The sequence below is a fragment of the Penicillium brevicompactum genome (assembly GCF_028827555.1).
Source record: "Penicillium brevicompactum strain IBT 35665 chromosome Unknown utg000005l_segment0_segment0, whole genome shotgun sequence".
NCBI classification, from domain to species: domain Eukaryota; kingdom Fungi; phylum Ascomycota; class Eurotiomycetes; order Eurotiales; family Aspergillaceae; genus Penicillium; species Penicillium brevicompactum.
Window position 1 is genome coordinate 5,089,090 of NW_026623208.1, and position 20,453 is coordinate 5,109,542.

The 20,453-nt window shown below is 50.4% G+C and overlaps 6 protein-coding genes across 6 annotated transcripts; 2 read left to right on the forward strand and 4 right to left on the reverse strand.

Moving 5' to 3' along the window:
* Positions 1 to 196: 196 nt before the first annotated feature.
* On the forward strand, positions 197 to 6,786 carry N7506_007794 (putative SNF2 family helicase; the record flags this gene model as incomplete). The annotated part of the gene is made up of 4 exons (XM_056957087.1): positions 197 to 554; positions 779 to 920; positions 968 to 6,421; positions 6,483 to 6,786. The coding sequence occupies 4 exons, from the start codon at positions 197 to 199 to the stop codon at positions 6,784 to 6,786; spliced, it is 6,258 nt and encodes a 2,085-aa protein (XP_056811421.1).
* Positions 6,787 to 7,658: 872 nt separating this feature from the next.
* N7506_007795 (complex I 24 kDa subunit family protein) lies at positions 7,659 to 8,605 on the reverse strand (the record flags this gene model as incomplete). The annotated part of the gene is made up of 3 exons (XM_056957088.1): positions 7,659 to 8,042; positions 8,095 to 8,385; positions 8,486 to 8,605. 3 exons carry the CDS (start codon positions 8,603 to 8,605, stop codon positions 7,659 to 7,661), a joined length of 795 nt encoding a protein of 264 aa, XP_056811422.1.
* A 336-nt stretch (positions 8,606 to 8,941) lies between these two features.
* N7506_007796 (uncharacterized protein) lies at positions 8,942 to 9,286 on the reverse strand (the record flags this gene model as incomplete). The annotated part of the gene is made up of 1 exon (XM_056957089.1): positions 8,942 to 9,286. The coding sequence occupies one exon, from the start codon at positions 9,284 to 9,286 to the stop codon at positions 8,942 to 8,944; it is 345 nt and encodes a 114-aa protein (XP_056811423.1).
* A 516-nt stretch (positions 9,287 to 9,802) lies between these two features.
* Positions 9,803 to 10,864, reverse strand: aah1 (adenosine deaminase; the record flags this gene model as incomplete). The annotated part of the gene is made up of 1 exon (XM_056957090.1): positions 9,803 to 10,864. One exon carries the CDS (start codon positions 10,862 to 10,864, stop codon positions 9,803 to 9,805), a length of 1,062 nt encoding a protein of 353 aa, XP_056811424.1.
* A 1,154-nt stretch (positions 10,865 to 12,018) lies between these two features.
* On the reverse strand, positions 12,019 to 17,342 carry N7506_007798 (telomere recombination-domain-containing protein; the record flags this gene model as incomplete). The annotated part of the gene is made up of 5 exons (XM_056957091.1): positions 12,019 to 13,420; positions 13,880 to 15,499; positions 15,549 to 17,131; positions 17,194 to 17,262; positions 17,310 to 17,342. 5 exons carry the CDS (start codon positions 17,340 to 17,342, stop codon positions 12,019 to 12,021), a joined length of 4,707 nt encoding a protein of 1,568 aa, XP_056811425.1.
* A 1,201-nt stretch (positions 17,343 to 18,543) lies between these two features.
* Positions 18,544 to 19,267, forward strand: N7506_007799 (B3/B4 domain-containing protein; the record flags this gene model as incomplete). Its single annotated transcript, XM_056957092.1, has 2 exons — positions 18,544 to 18,709; positions 18,765 to 19,267. The coding sequence occupies 2 exons, from the start codon at positions 18,544 to 18,546 to the stop codon at positions 19,265 to 19,267; spliced, it is 669 nt and encodes a 222-aa protein (XP_056811426.1).
* Positions 19,268 to 20,453: the final 1,186 nt, after the last annotated feature.

A 20,453-nucleotide genomic window follows, 5' to 3' on the forward strand; every position in this document is an offset into this window, starting at 1 on the left:
TTCCTTTCTTCCCCCGTTCCTCAATCGCCAGTTACCATCTTTGCATCCGAGTGACGCTCTCGTATTGAACAGCAGCTCATTCTTATGCGTTGTCTGGATTCATTTGAGTTCCGAAGCACCACCCAGATGTTTTCGAAGCCATTTTTCCTTTCTTGCTTGCTTGCTTTCTTTCTTTGACGTTTTGGTGATACCACCAATGGCCACGCCCAACTTGTCCACTCCTCCCCCAGCGCAGGCAATGGCGCATGGAACAGAGGACCGACAACATCAGTCCACAGAAGGGTCGACAAGGGCGAATGGCCAGCAGCCTGCAGCGGCAAATGTGAGTCCTGAGCAACGGCGAGGATGCCGCCCAGTTCGACAGGGCCGGTATCTCGCCAATGATCTGCCGCCTCTGTTTGAGCTAGAGGAGATTTTTGCAGACATGGCGTCAAAAGCCCAGAGGCTGGGATTTGCGCCTGTCCTCGATGCGCTCAATGGTCGACCACTTCGAGTGGCGACAATGTGTTCAGGAACAGAGGCTCCACTGTTAGCCCTGGAGATGATTCAATCGGGTAAGTTCGACAATTTTCCCTATTTGCACCGTCAGTCAAGTGTACCTTCATTGGAATGCACTTAACAGCCAGATCTGATGACCCCGACCGATCACTTTGCTCGGTTGAGAGGTTGAAGAAAGTTCGTGTTCGGGTCTGGGCTGTCGTTTGCTTTTCTAGCCCTAACGCGGCAGTCCCCGTAACCGCATTACGCGTCGCAAGTATTTGCTAATCACTTTTTATAGGTCTAGACGGGGACCACCAACTACTGATCTCGCATATTTTCAGCTGTGAGATCGTTCCGCTCAAGCAATCATACATCGAGCGGAACTTCCGCCCCCTCTTCTGTTTCGGGACATCACCGAACTTGGAGGCGAGCAAGCGTGGGTTCTTATTTAGACCACCTATTGCATTTATACTGACTATTTCTCCAGGCGGACTGCATATGGATCATTGGAGGTAATCCCCGGGGATATTGACATCTTAGTTGCAGGAACCGCCTGCGTCGACTTTTCTCCCTTGAATGTCAACAAGAAGACCCTGCAGCAAGGTGGCGAGTCTGGGGCAACATTTGACGGTCTCTTGCGATATGCAGAGAGATTCAGACCCCGATTGATTATCCAAGAGAATGTTCGCACAGCTCCTTGGGGAAAAATGTCGGAGAAGTGGGAAAAGCTTGGCTACACGTCGATTTTAGTCCCTGTCGACACGAAGCATTACTACATCCCACAGACACGCGAGCGTGGCTATTTGGTGGTCATTGACAAGCGCCGCTTGGAAGCAGCGGGCCTGATTGGAGACCACATGGATGGCAATAACCTACTCGCCGTCCATGAACACATTAGTGGGCTTGCGCACGAATTCCAACGGCGAGCAAGCTCATCTGTCGGGATGTTCTTGCTTGATGACGATGACCGCCGACTCGAGCTCATCGAGGAGAGAGCCGGTCTTGGTTCCCGAAGCGAAACCAGCTGGGACCAATACCAGGTTCGGCACCAGCGGCACCGCGACGAACGGGAACTAGGCAACGAAAGGCCAATCACCAGATCACTTCCCGGCATCAATGTTCTGAAAGCACCAGACTTTTACTGGCACCGCTATTGGCAGACACAGCCTGAGAGAGTGTGGGAGACGGTGGATATGAATTTCTTGAAGAGAGTTATTCAGTCATATGACATGAATTTCAAGGAGTACGTTTTTAATTTTGCCTCTCTCTCACTTCAGATTTCAGGACTAATTCTCTCATTTCTCACTCACAGGCGTTGGATTGACCTGTCCCAAGGTGTCGACCGAGGGAATGACAGTCTTGCCGCGAGTGGGATCGCGGGATGCTTGACGCCGAAAGGTATCCCGTTCGTGACCACTCGTGGTGGTCCCGTATCTGGCACGGAAGCTCTTTCACTACAAGGTCTTCCCCTCGATCGTATGTTGTTGGCAAGAGAAACACAGGCCGAATTGATGGACATGGCAGGAAATGCGATGACGAGTACCGTTGTCTGTGCAGTCATGTTGGCTAGCCTCATAGCCGTGCCGTCAATCCTTCACTCCGATGATGAGAGTCTACCACAGCCCAGCGTCAAAGAGGCCAAGCCCCTTCTCATCCCAAGCGAAGCCCACAGCCTTGTGAGAACCATCCTCCAAACCGCCGAAGCCCGATTCGTCAATCACGATGATCTCAAAGCCAACGCAGCAAGCACCGTTTTGCGTTGTGCATGCGAAAGACAGACTGGAGTTCAAGATCGTATTTTCCAGTGTCTTCTATGTGGACATACCGCATGCACTTCCTGTCATGGAAACCCCACACACTCGTATTCACCCATCTCCCTCCTCCGAACGGAGCCATCTGAGTTTATTGCACATATGACCGACATCATTCCCATGAGATTGACAATTTCTGGTCTATCCGCTTTGGACTTTGAGCCTTTCGAGCCCTTGTGCCCCCCGGACATCTCCCCTGGCTTCTGGAGTGACTTCATCGTTTGCATAGACTTTGCTTTGCACGATGTGTTTTGTTTCTTTGAAATCAAGCGTGGCAGAAAATGGCGTATTGCTTACAGGGGCACGCACTCGCATTTGCATCTTGAAATTGGTCCGGACTCCATCCAGTGGCTCTTGTTTGCAGAACCACCGAAGTCCGCTCCCGTGAGAAGCGTTATCAGAGAAGTCTTGGCCAAGCCAATTGCAAGAATGACGCCCTCTCAAGGGTCATTTGTTGATGGAGATTGGGAAATCTGTTCTCCATTGAGTCAACAATTTTCACTCCAAATTTTCGGCAAACAACAGCAGGTTCCATCATTTGAAGCTGAGTGTGGCTTGAAAGCTGCCGAGTTCGTGAATAGTAGAGTCTGGACTACTCTTTCTGTCGAAGGAAAAGCCATCGATATGGCAGGCCTTGATTATGATATTTGTGGGCTTTACTATTTTCTCCCTGACTGCGGTACAGCTCTTGGAGCGATGTACAGGAAAGACGCCACTGAAGTCACACCTGCAATCTTCTTGTTCCTTGACCCGACAAAGACTGGATTACCGGTGGATGATGCATGTGTGTTTTCCCTTGATCATAGTCGTCTGTCTGGCTATGAAGTGAGAGTGACCATCGCCGAGTTGTCCCCAGATTGGCGATCATTAGACGTTTCAGAGGAAGGGGCTCCTGCCAATGCTTTCTATCGCCGTTGGATCAAGCGAAGAGAAGCGCAATTGGTCTGCCGTGATGAGAATATTGCCTACGACGCTTTGCAGCAGGGAACCAAAGTCTCGATCGAGAGCAACAACTGTCACAGTGCTTGTATTACCCTTGCCTCGCTGTCAGCATCGGCGACGACCCTGAACCTTCCCAACATAACATCTCAATGGCAGTCATGGGACCCGGAAGACTCCACCCGAGTATTGAAGAGACTTGCCTGGCTATTTCCGAATGTTGCCGCATGGTCCGACTTCGAGGAATGGAACCACATCACTCACTCACACATTTCAACTAATGACGGCGATCAGTCCCATGGAAACTGCAATGTGTGCAACCCACCTTCACCTGGTATTATATGGGGCCGCGATAATCGCGGTAAAATCACACCATACGAGAACGCGCAAGAGGCTGCTGTCTATGAGCGTGCCATCAAGTCTCGACCGTCGCCTTTCTTGGTTTTTAGTCGACTGCATGGACCGATCAACGCAAATGAACCAGAACAAGTAGAACTGCGATTTACTTTGAACGTTCAGTCTCTCACGCATAGAGCTAGCGGGAAACTGTCTGAAGTCGCCAGCTACGAGACAATCACATCCAAATGGAGACTTCTGCCCAATGCGTATGACATGGCCAAGCAACCTAGCAGCTTGTTTACCTTGATGGACAACACCACCGATATCGCATCAAAGCAGCCACCCAACTTCAAACAGACCCTGCGCCATGAGCAGCTTCGGTCTTTGAGCTGGATGATCTCACAAGAATCTGAGCAAATTGAGCCATTCATGGAAGAAGAAGTTGAAGAGTCGGTCCTTCCCCTTCTGCCGTGGCGAGCTGAAGTCAAGGCCACAATTCCAAACACAGTTCGTGGCGGCCTGTTAGCCGATGAGGTTGGATATGGCAAGACTGCTATTGTTCTTGGTCTCATCGATTCCCAATACGAGACAGACTCTCAGATCATACATCCCGACGATGGATTGATTCCCACAAATGCAACTCTGATCATCGTGCCCTCCAACGTTTTCAAGCAATGGGCCTCGGAGATCCAAAAGTTCCTGGGTAGAAAATACAAAGTCCTGGCTGTGAACTCGATTAGCAAACTCACCATCCAGCAAGTCCAAGATGCTGGCATTGTCCTTATGTCATGGAGTGTTTTGGCAAATGATACCTACTACACCCGACTCCAACGGTTTACCGCAACACCGCAAGCTCCAGCAAGAACGGGCGGAGGAACAGGTCGTAATTTCGACAGCTGGTTCCACAACGCACGAACTTCCCTCCGAGAGATTATTGGTATTCTGAAGAATGATGGGCCTGAGGCGATGCTCCAAGAATTGGAGACCAGACGTCGCCAAGTTCAATTGACACAGGCCAATTCTACATATGTTCCATCGCGCCGCATCCGTGGTCAAGCATCCCTTGATGCCAATTCTGCCCGTGACAACTCGTCGGTTCCAGGAGAGGATTCTTCTTCACTGAGCGACTCTGGATACGAGGACCTCAAGAAGGCTAAAGCCAAAGCCAAAGCCCCGCCTGATGACCGCAAGGAATTCAACATCAAAACCACACCTAGACAAAACTGGTGCACTGTCAAAGGCGCTTTTGTCCATGCTTTCTCCTTCAATCGTTTGGTTATCGATGAATACACTTATGCCGGAGAAGAGCGACAAACCTCTCTGGTATCATTGCACGCTCGCTCTAAATGGATCCTTTCTGGAACACCAAATCTGAATGAATTTGCTGACATCAAGAGTATTGCCCGGTACCTCGGCCTTCATCTCGGCGTTGATGATGATGGTGATTGTGACAAAACCCAAAATTTGAGACTCAAAACCATTCGCAAGGACCACACAGCCGCCGAAGCATTCCAGATGTATCAGGCACCGCGCAGCAATGCATGGTACAAAAACCGCAGACTCCATGCCCAACATTTCCTCAACCGATTTGCGCGACAGAACGTCGCTCAGATCAAACACATCGAGGTTACGACGGATACTGTTACCACCGGGCAAACAACGACTGAAAAGAAAGCCTACGACGCACTGTTCCAAGCAGTCAAAGACAAAAAAAAGCGAATCGAAGGCCCTTTGAACAGTATCCTTTCCAAGAGCCAATGCGCGGAAGAGGCTCTCATCATGGCCTGCACAACCTCTCAGATAGGGAAACCTCTATGGAACATCGAAAAGTGTCTCAAAGGCGCAAGAAATGATGGAGTCAAATCTGCTGAGATCTGGGATAAGATAGATTCAGTGTGCCGTCAAGCAGCAATCCTTTGGTACCGCCACAGCATTGATCCAAAGGGATGGAAAGATTTCCAGACTAGTATCCCGAAGGACGAGATCAAAGACAGCATCACCCTCCAGAAACTTAAGTCTATTTTGGCAGATTGCTTCATCTCATACAAGGAGTGGACTCGATCCAGTCACGAGAAGTATCTCAATTCGAGCGATCGTCTCAACAAAAGAGAAGAGAAAATTCGCAAATCAGAAAAGCCCACTGCAGCTGCAGACACGGGAAGACGTTCCACCAGTGCTCAAGAAACCGAAGAGCCCCGGAAGCGCCCAGCCAAGCGCGCAAAGGTTGCAGAGACCACATCTGACGACGACCCAGAGGTGACAGCGGCATTGAAAAAGGCCCTTGCGACCGACTGTATCACGCTTCTCAAGCAGGTCTGTGAGATCGACCGTGAGCAATGCTTCTACGAGGCTATGGTGGATGTTCTTACTGCCGGAATTACACCATGCCAGGGCTGCACAACCGAAATCCCAGACATAGCAGATCTCAACATTCTCCAAACCTGCGGACACATCCTCTGCGCAAGATGCATGGTTGAGGCCAATAAGGATAAGACCTGTATTCTCGAAGGCTGCGATGTCCGGGTCTCACCATCAAAGACCGTCGTCGGCGCCACTCTGATGGACGTGAACAACACTGTTGAAAGTTCAAAACTGGACAAGCTTGTCGAAATCATCCATGGCATTCCAGAAGATGAGCTTGCTCTGATCTTTATTCAAATTGACCACCTCATGCCCGTGGCGTCGGATGCCCTTAAATCCGCCAACATTGAGCACCGCATGGTCACTTCAGCCAGCTTGAAAGGGCTCGAGGAATTCATCCGAGTCCCCAAACCAAAGAAGGGCCAAACATCACCACTTCCCCGGCCAAAGGCATTGATCCTTAATCTCGGAGGCGCAATGGCTGCTGGATTGTAAGTTACTTATACGCGTCCGATACCTGCTAGACAAATTCGCTGACCTTTTGACTTACAGAAACCTCCAATGCGCAAACCACATCATCTTCCTCTCGCCCTTATTCACATCCACCCAGCATGACTGGGAAGCCGGCATGACCCAAGCCATCGGTCGTGCGCGACGATACGGACAGCAAAGAACAGTCCACGTCTACCACCTTCTTGTGAAAAACACATACGACGTCAACATCTTCCAAGAGCGCCATGGGGGCAGACTCTTCGAGCGAAGTGGTGTCCCAGTCTTGATACCGAAGGGCGATATCCCTCTGCCCGGCGACCTCATGCTCGAAGGTGAAATGCTACCTGGCGACGATTTCGAATGAAAATACCCGCCTCTCCCCTTTCTCCCCTTTCTCCCACGCAACTACTGGATGAGCCAATGTGAGCTCGACTTCTACAAACCCCTCGAACCCAGTGGGGGTGTTGTTTTCAATCAATTGTCAGAGGACCCCGAATTCCCTCGACCTCCGAGGCAATGCCTCTTGGTCAAAGCAGATATGATTGATATGGTCCAACATCACTGTCAGAGTTTTTTTTTGTCGGATAAGTCAATGTGCAATTCGCACCCAGTACAGCCAATGTACTTAGTTCTAGCTAATGTCAATGTCATGAATGCAAAGTTCAAATTCAATCAAGCCCAAGTGTACTACGCGAAGGCCAAACAGCATACCAATGGTAGGTCCTCATTAGTTTGAGAAAGTAAATATGCCAATTCGGGCGAATTTGACATAGGCCTAATGAGTACACCTGAGTACTCTATGAGTTCGTCACGAGGTTTGTACCCTTTGGATGTGCTTGTATACCTCTCTCGTGGGAGGATTAGTCGCGAAAGCCTATATGCTTATGAAATTTTGATGAGCAGTTCGAAGGCGAAAGGTCTTAAGGGAAAAAAAGATGCGATTGGTCCTGCTTCCACAGCAATTGGGCTAGATGTACATCTAGACTTCAATCGCACAAAAAAGTACCAGGAACGTACTGTACATAATGAAATGACAAAGAGAAAAGAAAAAAGACGCCTCAAAAGTGGTAATCATTCAGGGCGCCAGGGGGCGCGGGAACCTCTATCATCGTGCTGACCGCGGTGCCCCGAGGCGGCTTCTGCTCGTCCAGTCGAAAAAAACACAACCATTATAATATCCTCACATCGCAACTGACCCACGGCAATGAAAAGAACCTTTTATATTTTTCTGTTTCCTTATTGCTGGGGCGCGGCGTCCAATGCACCGTCCTTGCGCATCATGACCTCGGGGTTCCACACGGGCACATCGGTCAGGTTGGTGAGACCGGCGCTGTTCTCACAAGTGTCGCGTCCGCTCAGCGGGCCGGGGGCGGGAATCTTGCCGGTGGAGGCGGAGTCCTTGAGGGCAGTCAGGATGGTCTTGATGGACTCGGGGGTCAGGTCTTCGTAGTAGTCGTCGTTGATCTGGACCATGGGGGCGTTGACACAGGCGCCGAGGCACTCGACTTCGACGTATGTGAAGAGACCGTCCTCGGTAGTGTGGCCGGGGGTGATTCCGAGGTGCTCGGTGATGGCCTTGACGATGGCGGTACTACCGCAGCCACCAAGCTGGCATGGGGTCTGGGTCGAGGATTAGAATTGTTTTGCGATATTACAGAAAAGAATTTCTTACCGTTGTGCAAATCTGCACGAAGTACTTGCCGACGGGCTCGCGGTTGTACATGGTGTAGAAGGTCGCGACCTCGTAGACACGCATTGGGGGCATCTCGAGCATGCGAGCGACCTCGTTCATGACGCTGATGCTGGTGAAGCCGTGCTGGCGCTGGCCAAGGTCGAGGAGAGGCATGACGGCAGCCTTCTTGTACTGGGGAGGGTAGCGCTTGAGGATCTCATCGGCGAGTGTGAGGTTCTGCTCGGAAAACTTGAACGGGAGGGTCGGGTTGTTGTAGGGCTTGTTGCGGTGCTATTCGAAGCAATCATCGTTAGTATATGCATCCGGAATGGCCAGGGTTCGAGATATCATTTGCACCCCAAGCGCTGGAGGGGTCAGGAAGAATACGCACCACGGAGAGGGAGTCGCTGAGCCGTTGCGAACCGGCGGAGAAGGCTCTGTATTGGGACTTGGGGAGCTGGTTAACCAGCTGGCGGCCAACCCGCGGGACGGAGAAGAGTTGAGAAGCCATCGCGAGCGACGAGGGAGGGTCAATTGGTGTGGAAGTTGTGGTTGGAGGTTGAAGGAAGACGATTCAAGGACAGGGCGTTTTGCGGGTGGATTCTGTGGCCAATCAGCGCTCGTACATTACTCCCGCTTTACCAATCCTCCGTCCCACAGCTCTTCGACTTCAACTTTTGCAACATCACGTTGCATTTTGTTTTGTTTAATTAACTGCTTGACTTGTTATGTTGCTCGCTATCTACAGTCCCAGAAATATGGATTTTGAAACCTTAAGTTCATGGTGTCAGCCATATGAATGTGGTTTTATGCATGATACTACAACCAAGGATCACACACAATGGCACTAAACATTCTCCATCTTATACACCTCATAAGCAACCTCTTCATAAGGATGTGCCTTGATGAGGGCATCTACTGCGCTCAGCATCACATGTCGTCCCAGGCACATGACCTCGATCCTGAGCTCCTCGCACCGTTCCAAAGCGCCGACAGCCCCGACCGCTGGGTCTGCGCCTTCGTTGGGTAAGAATTGCCCGATGCCGGCTGTCTGGAAGCAACACTTCGTATATTTCCCGCCTGGGAATGACCCTGCGCCCGCTGCAAAGATGGCTTCTTTACAAGGCTCTGCGTTCTCGGTCGGGACGAAGAAGACAAGTTTGTAGCGGTCTAGAATAGCGGATGTAGACATCTTGTAGTTCAAACTGAAAAACTTGGATCCTTGATGTTTGTCGAGGTGGGATGGCCCGATATTGCAGTGGTAGTGGCTTGGGCTGGTCGTGAACGCTGATATAGGGCGTAGTGTGTGATACTTTCCAGACCGCAGTTGGAACTGTAACGTAGACCTCGGTAGGCTCCAGATTCTTGGATCGGCGACTCGATGCATGGGAGGATGTTCTGAAACTGTCCACGGGTCCTGTCAGATGTGACAATGCAGGCGGCCCAAGTGAGATGTTGCGTTAGTGCCTAGTTTGTAAGGCAGACATGATATCAATCCAAATCCCATCCATGGATGCTTTCTTCCAAGGTACTTACTTCCAAGGTTCCGAAACAGATAAACAGAAATTGTTGAACTTGTCATGCTCCTGATATTTATACTGAAGTTGAAGTTGGTATACAAATGTGTTGAAACACAGGGTATCAGATGCATCGCTCCCGCCCTCCACAGCCCGAAATAACCCATCCCTTCTCTGTACGCTGAACAAAATCATGCAGCAATGGTGTGCATATACTTCTTAACATGAGCCTCAATGCTCTCCAGAATCTCGGCTTTGCGGCTATCCTCAATCCAACTCTCCTGAACGCTGTTTTCCGCAATGATCTTCCACTCCAAAACATTCAGGTTGAACGCCTCCTGCACGGCATAGTAGTTATCGAGAATATAACCGCCGAAGTAAGCGGGATCGTCACTGTTGATCGAGAATTTCACACCGGCCTCCAAGAATTTCCGAATGGGGACTTCCTTCACAGACTTGACGCAGCGCAAGCGCACATTTGACAGTGGGCAGACGGTAAGCAAAATACCCTCACGAGCAACGCGCTTCATGAGCTCTTCATCCTCAATCAATCGAATACCATGATCAATGCGCTGCGCACCAAGCTCAAGTGCAGTGCTGATATAGGTAGGATCGCCTTCTTCTCCAGCATGAGCGGTCAGCGGGATGTTCTTCTTCGCAGCCGAGGCGTAAATATCACGGAACATGTCCTTAGGCGGACCGACTTCGGAAGAAGACCAGCCGAGGCCGTGGACGGTACCGTTCTCAAAAGACTTGTGAGCCACCATCTCATCATATAATTCCTGCGCGGACGCGACAGGGAGATGGCGCACGAAGCACAGAATCAGCTTAGTGGACAAACCGAGCTCGGACTCGGCGCGCTTGCAGCCCTTGGTGAAGCCGTCGACAATGGTGTTGTATGCGACACCGCGACTTTCGTGCACCTGCGGGTCGAAGAAGACTTCTGCGTGATGGACGCCATCAGCGTGCGCTTTCTGGAAGTAGGCCCATGCGAGATCGGCAAAATCTTGCTCCTCGCGGAGCACGGCCATGCCTTCGAAGTAGAAGTGCAGGAAATCGTCTAGGTTGCTAAAGTGCTCATAGCGCTTCTTGAGAGTCTCGACTGAGGTATAAACTGGATCTTCTGGCAAGGTGATGCCATGGCGTGCGGCCAGCTCGAAGATCAGTTCTGGCTCCAGAGTGCCTTCGAGGTGGACATGGTGCTCGCACTTGGGGAGACCTTGGAGGAATTCGCGCATAGGGGATTGACACATGGCTGTGAGGTGTAAAACTTTATTTTCCCCTTTTCTTGCTTCTGTTCGATTTAAAGAGAGGATTCTTTTTTTATGAAGATAAAAATGTGGGTGAGTTTCAATTCTCCCCCGCCGGTGGAGGCCGGTGTCTTAGCCTACGGGCGAGACCGACTATAAAACCTCATCTAAGGCAGATAAATTCAGATAATGAGTCAAAACAAAAACAAAAATCAACACCAAATTACGATGCACGCAATCTTGCACTCAGCCATGGATTACCTTGCTCTGCCCACGTTAAAATCTGCCAGAGTCGATGCAATCAGGGCTAATCACCTGGCAAGATCCTCCGAGAAAATGCCGCGACTTGAAGCGCTAAGCCTCTTTAACCATAATGGAGCCTATCTTGCCATCCTTGGTCGACTTTCTTTAGATGCCTTTGATAGATCGACAGAGATTTTGGCGGTTCAAATGTTTGCGCTTTTTTATTTTCCGTTCGTTGGCATATGGGCTTCTTCTGGTCCAATCGAAAGCATTCACCCAACTACGTGTTCATCCGTAGAACCGTTCCAAGGTTGACGGAAAACTATAATAATCGTCCCTATTCTATCTGCATGGTCTCTCGTATTAATTGCTACTATGCAAGGCAAGACCCATTGTCAGCCATCATGGCCTTGACACAAATTGATCTTGTCGCACATTTTACAATCTTTTCTACCCTTGTCATGCCATTGGACTCGATCGCGAGACACAATCTCTAATGGTAATTGATATAGCAAGGATTCACTGCCCACTGCGAAGTATCACGATTGCTTAAAAGGCCGATGCGAACCTTGGAAGTCATTGTAGTGTCAATGGTCATTGCGGTCTGAATCGACAACAAAAGCTTCAACCAGCAAAGTCCTACATGGCCCTCCACTCATTACAGTGGTATCTTGTTAAAACTCATCAAGTCACACTCTGCTAAAAGTTAGTCTCTCTTATCTGTGGGGATTTCAGGGCATACGCAAGGAATCATATGCGCTCCACTTGGGGTTGATATAAGCTTTGACGGAGGCCTCCGAGCAGCGAGTTTCCAGAAGCGGAGCACAAAGCCAAGGATCGACAAAACGGGAAAGTCCAAGATATTCTTGATCTTATCAACAGTCTATTGAATTTCAAATATACTCGTAAATCATCTAAGGTCGCAATTCAGCACCAGCCGCCTTCCGCAGTCGGTTCATAACAGCCGCCGCAAGGTCGCCCTCGCTATCTGGAACGCCCTCCACGTAAATCACATCAACATCCAGATCATCCAATGCACGAAGCGCAGCGAAGAGGCCATGCGCAATAGAAGCGGTATCCGGCCCGATGTAAGTATCGTACGCCATTTTGGTGCGACTGCTGGGGTTGCCAGTCTCCTGAACAGGGATCGGGAAGCTGACTAGATCCTCGATGGGAGCAGATACTGGCTTCACAGTACTAGCGATTTCGGCTTCTGGTGCGAGCTCCAGACCCAGGTTCCAGTTGCGGGTGCGGATGATACCAATGTTGTGGGCGCCAATTGCGGAGTCCCGTAGATCCTTCTGGACATGCTTCACGACACCAGCTGGGCTGGATGTGGGCTCGAATAGTACAACTCGGGCTTTCGGTGAGTAATGACGATATTTCATGCCTGGGGCACGGGGGATTTCTTTCACGTCTAGAGTGCCGTCCTTGTAGGCGACCACAACGTTTTCCCATCCTTCGCACTTGCGAATCTCGTCAATTCCAATGCCTCCGGGGCGCAGGATGGCTGGCGGGTCGCAAAGGCCGTCAACGACGGTGCTCTCGACACCGACGCCAGACGCACCGCCATCCAGAATCAGATCGATGCGGCCTTGGAGATCGTGATATACATGCTGCGCGGTGGTCGGAGAGGGCTTTGTAGATGCGTTGGCGGAGGGGGCAGCGAGGGGACGGTCCGTTGCGTGAATTAGAAGGCGAGCGAGAGGAGAAGAGGGCATGCGCACGCCAAAGGTGGTCAGCTTTGAAGTGACCTCGGGCGCCAGTTCGGATCCGGATGGGTTTGGTAGGATAATTGTGAGTGCGCCGGGCCAGAATCGGTCGATTAGAGACTTGTAGATCGAGGGAACCGTGATTGGCGGCGTCTTGGTCGAATGAGGACTGCTCGGGGAGCTTGGATTGAGCAGGCGATCAAGCATCTCCAGTGAGTCGACGTGAATAATCAGAGGATTGTCCGAGGGCCGCTGTTTCGCTCGGTAGATGCCCTGGACGGAAGCACTGCGTGTGGCATCGGCTCCCAGTCCATAGACCGTCTCAGTGGGAAAGGCAACCGGAAGGTCGCTGGAACGAAGGAGCTCAGCGGCTTCTTCGATAGCCTTGGATTCCGGTGTTTGCTGGTTACGCTCCTGGTTCCACCATTCGGCCAAAGACAGGTTCCCGGGTCCTTGACTGAGCCGCTGAACGGAAACAACTCGTGTAGGTGTAGCCATGGTGGTGAAGAGTCTGGCACAACTGCGCTGCCAGTGGCCGGTGGTAATGCGAGTAAAATACAACTTGATGTTCGCGAGAATCTCAATGACGCACCATTCAGGCGCGCTAAATGAGGGGCGGAATGATGCCCGAGGGGCCGAGTTCCAATTACGCGGAAAAAGTTGTTGCAATAGGCCTGAGATCTAGGATGAAATGGCTATCATGCTGCACGATGCCGTCAGCGATAGCAGGCGAGGTCCTCCGACGTACGAAGGTCGCGAAGAAATTCGATTGGGATGACGTCGCGAATATGATGACTCATCTTGGGCGCGAGCCCTGGAGCCCTGGAGCCCTCTTTAGAGCGACAAGGTTGGCCTAGAGGCAGGAATAGGGAAAACGGCATTGTTCACAGAGAAGAGTCCTTCCTTGTAGCTATATTGATACACAGCTGTAGTTGATATAAAAGTACACAATGCGGGGTTTGTGGCTGATCAGCTGTAAGAGTGCCGGGGTTGAAATCAACATTTGATAGATACAGAGAAGTATATGTAAAGATCTATTCTATGTGACACTGTACATCTATACAAAACACTCATTTCTTCTTGCCCTTGGAGCCCCCCCTTTCCACCACCGCCGCCGCCTTTTCCACCTTTGGCTTTGCCCTTATCACCGCCGCCGCCCCCAACTCCTGCGGTCATGATGCGCACTTTGCCCACGACCATGGTGTTGATAATCTCTGTATCCTTCCAACCCTTAATTAGATCACCCTCTCGCTCTCGGAGGCGTTCCGCATCGGCACGAGGAACTCCAGCCTCTTCGGCATGCTCCTTCTTGACCTTTCCAGTGGTAGTCTCGGACACCCAACGACCAACGATTTCCTTGACAGCCTTGCCCTTCTTTACAGCACCAGGCTGCAGCTTGACCTTGTATTTGTAGCGTCCCAGCGCAGCCCATGGGGCACAGACGGGAATCGCAGCGATCACTTCATCGTCTACCGTCGGTGTACCAATCAAAGCTGGAATCCAGGTAAGATCTGCTGCTTCCGCGGCAGCGGTCTCTTCATTGTAATCGTCCGTCCCATTTTCTGTGAATTGGGCTTGGCGTTTGCGCTCGGCTTCGGCTGCGCGCTCATGTTGAGCCCGGCGACGTTGTCTCTGCGCCTCGGCATCCCGTTCGCGCTGTTCCTTGGCTTCGGCCGCCTTGGCCGCCTTTGCGGCCTTTCCTTTGTTTGCACCGACAAGACGAAGGGCAAGCTCGCGTTCCTCGTCGTCTTGGTGAGCATACTTAGCAGCGGCACGCTTGTCCTTTGCTCGCTTAGCCCGGGTTGGGGCAATGCGCGGTGCAGCGGGTTCTTCGGGTCGGTCCAGAGGCTTACCCTGTCGCAAGGTGCGACGCTCACGAGCAGACAATTTAGGGCTTTCTGGCTCAGTGGGCTGGCCCGGCGTGAGCGAAGACTGTTCTTCGCCTTCCACTTGTTCGGGAATGTTTTGCTCGTGCTCTTGCTCATCCTCGGGTTCTTCCGCATGCTCCGAATCGGACTCGGACTCAGACGCCTCTGGTTGTTGCTGCGTGGCTGGCAACTCAGAATCACCCCGCTGAAGAGGGTTTTTCGCGGCTGCCTCGTCGTCTTCATCTTGCTCATCTTCGGAGGCTAAGTCTTGCTTGTCATCTCCAGCGGCATCGCCATTCGACTCCTGAATAGGCTCCGTGTTATCCGTAGCAGCTTCGGCCGAGGGTACATCAGTCAGTTCAGGAGTTTCGGCCTGGGTCTCTTGGGTGGCAGCAGGCCGAGGAACATCGGCGGTGTCAAATAGCTGCTTATGGTTTCGTACGCTCTCCTGGCTGACTTGGAACATGATACCAAACCCAAGCACCAATTGCGATGGCGCCAAAAAGTTCTTCTCGCCCTTGATCTGGAAGACACCGGTCGGCATAATGCCACTGCCGTTCTCTGCAATTTTTGACACCAGTTGAGCATGCACCCACCAAGCAGACATTACGGCCTTGGAGTCCCACGCGGAAGATGTTGCGACGGAGAGATTACCAGCCTGGGAAAGTGTACTTGGAGGAATTGGCGCATCTGCGTATCCAGGACGATTCTTCACAACCATTGGTGTCGCACCCTCCAAATCAGCATGAACAAAAATGTCGCCCTTGGTCAAATAGCGTCGGTATAATAGTTCACTTTGCATGGAATCCCGTGCGCTGTAGAAATTAGCAAATATTACAGATTACAGTCTGAGGTGTGACGTACCCAAGAACCAAGTACCCCTCGGAAGAGATGAAGAAGATGAACTTTTCAAACCAGAATGGCGTCCGTGATTGCCGCAAAACTTGCTTCTCTTTCTTCAGGCCCTTCTTGAGATCAGTCGTCACTTTCTTCTCATGACTTTTCAGCGCCATTGCGGACGACTGGGTAGTTCTCTGTTCTTTTTCCGATGCTTGTTTCTTTTGGTCATAGTATTGCGAAGCATTGGCCCAAGGGCTCTGACCGAGATCAATATCGATCGTCAGTTGCTTGGATTCGCGATCCGCGCGTTTGGTCTTCTCTTCTTCCTCGTTGTCCGAGTCAGATTCCTCATCTTCACTGCTGGAATATTCTTCATCCTCATCCTCGTCCTCATCACCAGCTTCTCCAAGGAGAAGTGTGACTGTGTTCTCGTAAAGCTTCAAGGGCAACTTGATGATTTGTGCAACTGGATTGCCGCGACCTTGTTCCATCTCAATCAAACGCGCAATCTCACCCCAATCCATTCCTTGGGCCACAAGGCCATTGACAGCATCCATCGCCTCTTGAACGCGATAGACATTGTCTTGTATGGCATCAGCTTTGCGAATGTGGAGCTCTTGTGCATCCTTCAATGCATCAATTCGCTTCTTATGCTCTTGTCTCACTGATTCAAGCTTTTTCTTGGCTGCCTGTTCGCGCTCCGTCAAACGCGATTCAAGTCGCTGCGATTCTAACGAAGAGAAGTATTCATCGACTGTAGCATTGAAGCGCTCAAACTCAAGAATTTTGACTCCTGGTTTGTCTTCAAATTGCTTGGGCTTAAAGGGGTGGAAGTCTTCATAGAGAAGACTGGGGGCTTTAGTGGAGCCCTCTTCCTCGGAGACGGATCGGGTATCCTCCTTAGCGACAATGTAGCCTGGATGGCTGTCACCTGTATCAAAACTGATAGAGATACGCTGCGCTTCTTCCAGCACATCTTGCACCTGTTTCAACAGATCTTGACTTTCCAGGACTTTGTCTAGCGGGGTGGTAGTATCGAACTGCTTGACCGCGAAGACATGATCCAGTAGCAAGGGAGGGTATTCTGGGAACCCTTGTGACAAGGCTTTACGCAAAACATCCGTGCCTTTCTTCTTTGATTTCTTGGGTGCACTTCCCTCCTGCGCAAAGAGGGCCTGAGCTTTCTCCAATGTCTGCTTGACCCGGTCTGCCGTAATATCCGGCACTCCATCGTAGTTTTGCTTGTTGGATATGGTGTAAGGAAGACCAAGCTTGATCTCCTCTTGTCCCTCGCCGGGAGCAACCTGTCGGAACAAAGCAAGAATGTTGTGCTCGCGGTCCGTCAAAATGATGTTACCACCGGCGAAGAACTCGAGGAAAATGTGGTATGCCCCATCGCTGAAAGTGATATCGATGATACGATCCGTTCCAATTTGGGATATAGCTGTGATTCGACGGGACTTTAGGTATTTGCGCAGACGAGTCACAAAGGGTGAAGGCGTGGTGGCCGCAGTTCGGGAATATTGAGTGACATGAGTGCGGAATCCGGAGTCCACTATAAGTTGGCGACGATGGTCCGGCTTGGCAAGTTTGAAAAGAAAGATGCGCTAGACAATCGTCATTAGTTCAGTCCTATTGGCGCGGTGTGAAGACCAAGTCATGAGCATACCGAGGAGAGGTCGTAAATATTGGACACGCGGAGGTTGACGCACTCCGACGCCAGCTCCTGCGAGATGACCTGGGACTGTTAGCTCAATTTTGACAGCTTCGATATGATTGACATACTTTAACATCCAAAGACGAGAATCTCTGCTTCATGGTGGTGTTGTTGAGGAGAAGAGGATTTTTCGAGTGTGACGTATGCGGGGCAGGAACGATCGGAGTCCCAAATCGGAATAGCGGCCACTAGGCATTAAGTCAACTTTTCTTCGAGCAATCTTTGACTATCAATCAATATTGAATACCTAGGTAGAATACCCCATGCGTTCATAGAAATATGTAAAGGTATTCTGGTACAATATCTTCTTTTATCTAGCCTCAGCTTCAAGTTTTGAATATTTCGTTGGACGCAAATGTACCACCCTTGCTTGTCTACAGTGCATTCGCCGACTTGGAATGAAGTCATCTAATATGGATCTGGTCATCAACTTTTACCCTCGAACTAAGATGCCCGCCGGGCGAGGTAGGGGAATTTGACCTATGGAATTGCAAACCTTTCCCCTCTCTATCGCCTTCTACCATCGACGCACCGGATTAATAGTCAAGCTGACATCCACATGAACAGCCAATATCCCGAGGCATGGCGCTGCTCAATTCATTGTTCAAATGTGTCCTCGGCGAGAGGGTAAACGAACTGCCTTGCTCCAGTTCTCCCAATGCCGCGAGCCTGTTGCGTCTAGCATTGTCACACGGATCCCGAATGCCAATTACTCTATCTGCATGAAAAACAACCGAAAGAGAAAATGTGTCTGTCTGCCAAAGACAATTTGCTAGATATCTCCTCGGGGAAATTCTGTCAAAATATGTCTAGCGGCCCGGACACGAAATGGCATCGGTTTGTCTAAACGCTGGTCGTTTCAAGGGGATAAGTGCTCACCCCAAGGGCTGAAGCGTAGAAAGGCAGAAAATCGTGGTAACCCATGGTGAGAAAGTCTCCGTCAAACTTCTAAGTGCTAAAATTTTTCCTTCGAATTCTCTGAGAAGCCGTGACTATGCTATAGTTCCCGGGCCAAGCTAACCGGATAGAGAAGTTGTTGGAAGAAAGTTCCACTTTCCAGCCAATCAGCCAATGATATTTGTGTTGTGCAGCCGCAAGAACGTGGATATACTTCTATCACTCTGAGAAGTTCGCTTTCCACTTTGCCTTCAGAATCTGATTATAAAATCCCCTTTTGCAAGTCTTCCTCTTCATCTTTCTACACACACTTTGCTCCCAAGGCTGAGCAGCTCTCCCTCCTCATCCATCTCTATACCTACTCCGTCGATTCCTATACAACACACACACTTATTCACCACCGTCATGGCCCAGTCACAAATCACAAGAGGCCTTCTAGAGAAGGCGAATGTGGCGCAAGATATCTTCAAATTGCGCCCAGACTATCGTGTCCTGCTCATGGTTGTTGAGGGCATCTCTCCCGGACCCAGTGACGAAGCCAGCGAGTCCCTTCTCAAGGAAGCCGAGTCCTGTGTCAAAGACCTGCTATCAAAGCATCCCATCACCGAGATTCCCACACATTGCAGCAAGGCGCGAAGCCTACAAAGCCTTCGGTGCAAAGCCGCAAAAGACCCAAAACAGTCTGGAGGCATTGACTCGTCGCGCAAAAAATGGTCTACCCAGGGTCAATCGGCTGACCGACATCTACAATGCCATTTCGATCAAACATCAAATTCCATTTGGCGGTGAAGATCTTGATAAATACAACGGAGCGCCATTCTTGATCCGCGCCACCGGACAGGAGCAATTCCAAACTTTCTCCAGTGGGGAACCGACCACAGAACTTACTGCCCCTGGGGAACCTATATGGTGCGACAATACTGGCGTGACCTGTCGTCGCTGGAACTGGCGACAGGGTCCCCGTACTGCGTTGAGCGATGATACCACTCGCGTGCTGTTTATCTTGGATGCATTGGAGCCGCTCTCTAACGAAGTTCTTCTCCACGCAGCCGACGAGCTTGCCTCGGAGCTGAAGAAGACTTCTCCGGAAGCGCGGGTCTCGCAGCGGCTTATTGGTGCATCGGTGTGAAGCTATTGCTGTGCATAAGATCTTCAAATATGGGCACCAGCTTACTTTGTACACAGAGGGTCTGACAAAAAGATTCGAGTCACCTTACTATATAGACCAAGACAATGTATCACATTCAGCATTCAATTCCTGTGAAATACATCAGAACCTTATTTTTTACGCACCAAAACCTTGGAGCGACCACAATGTCTAATCCAACATCCCGCACGAACTCACATTCCGGCAAGATCGATCCCATTCCGCTTATCACCTAGAAACCGAGTTTGTTTACCCACAAATACCGACAGATCGCGGAATGTTCAACATCCCACTACTGTATTAAAATAGATCGGTTGTTGATAAATCGAGCTTCGGCACCCTTATCTCACTCATCTATCCACACCTGAACCCTCATCAATATACGAGCCCTACCACATCCACTTGAAAAATATATCTCATTCACCTCAATATGAAGCTCACAATTTTCCTCCCACTTACAGCCTTCTTATCCTGGGCAGTGGCTGAGACTGCAGATGCTATTGACAAAGCCAGTCCCTGTCTTGTATGTACTCCACGATCTATATGAGGTCCGCCCAGAAGACTAACGATATATTGTTTGTCTGAGTAGAATCGATGCCTGTCTGAGGCTGCTGCAGTGTCAGGCTGTATTTCCTCGGTTGATGCCAAATGCACCTGTCCTAGCGTTCCGTTCAAGGACGCGCTCACGACATGCTTGAAGGCTGCCTGTACAGAAAATGACATCACAGGTAAGCTTTCTTCACACTCTCCTGACCCTCTGAGGTTCAAACTTGACTCTACTCTCTCAAGTGGACGTCGCAATGACCTATACCAAGACATGGACTGACTGTTCTCACCATAGTTGCCGGAGAGATTCACAAAGAACGATGTGATGGAATCACTTCATAAAAGTCTGGATATATATCACTGTCTATACAATAATTTTCTAATCTATTATGTTCAAGTATCTCGGGGCTCGAATTAGCAAACTCCAGGGGTGCGGCCAATTTCATGCCTCAAAAGTGGTTCAAGACTGTAGATGTTGCCCTGTATATATTCCCCGGGGTGTCTGGTTGAATAACCACTTCCAAGGTTCCAAGATGGATTCCAAGGTTTCAATGGCACGGAAGAAACAATATCTATAGATTTTGTCACCAAAAAATATAATACTGTATTTGTACTTGCATAC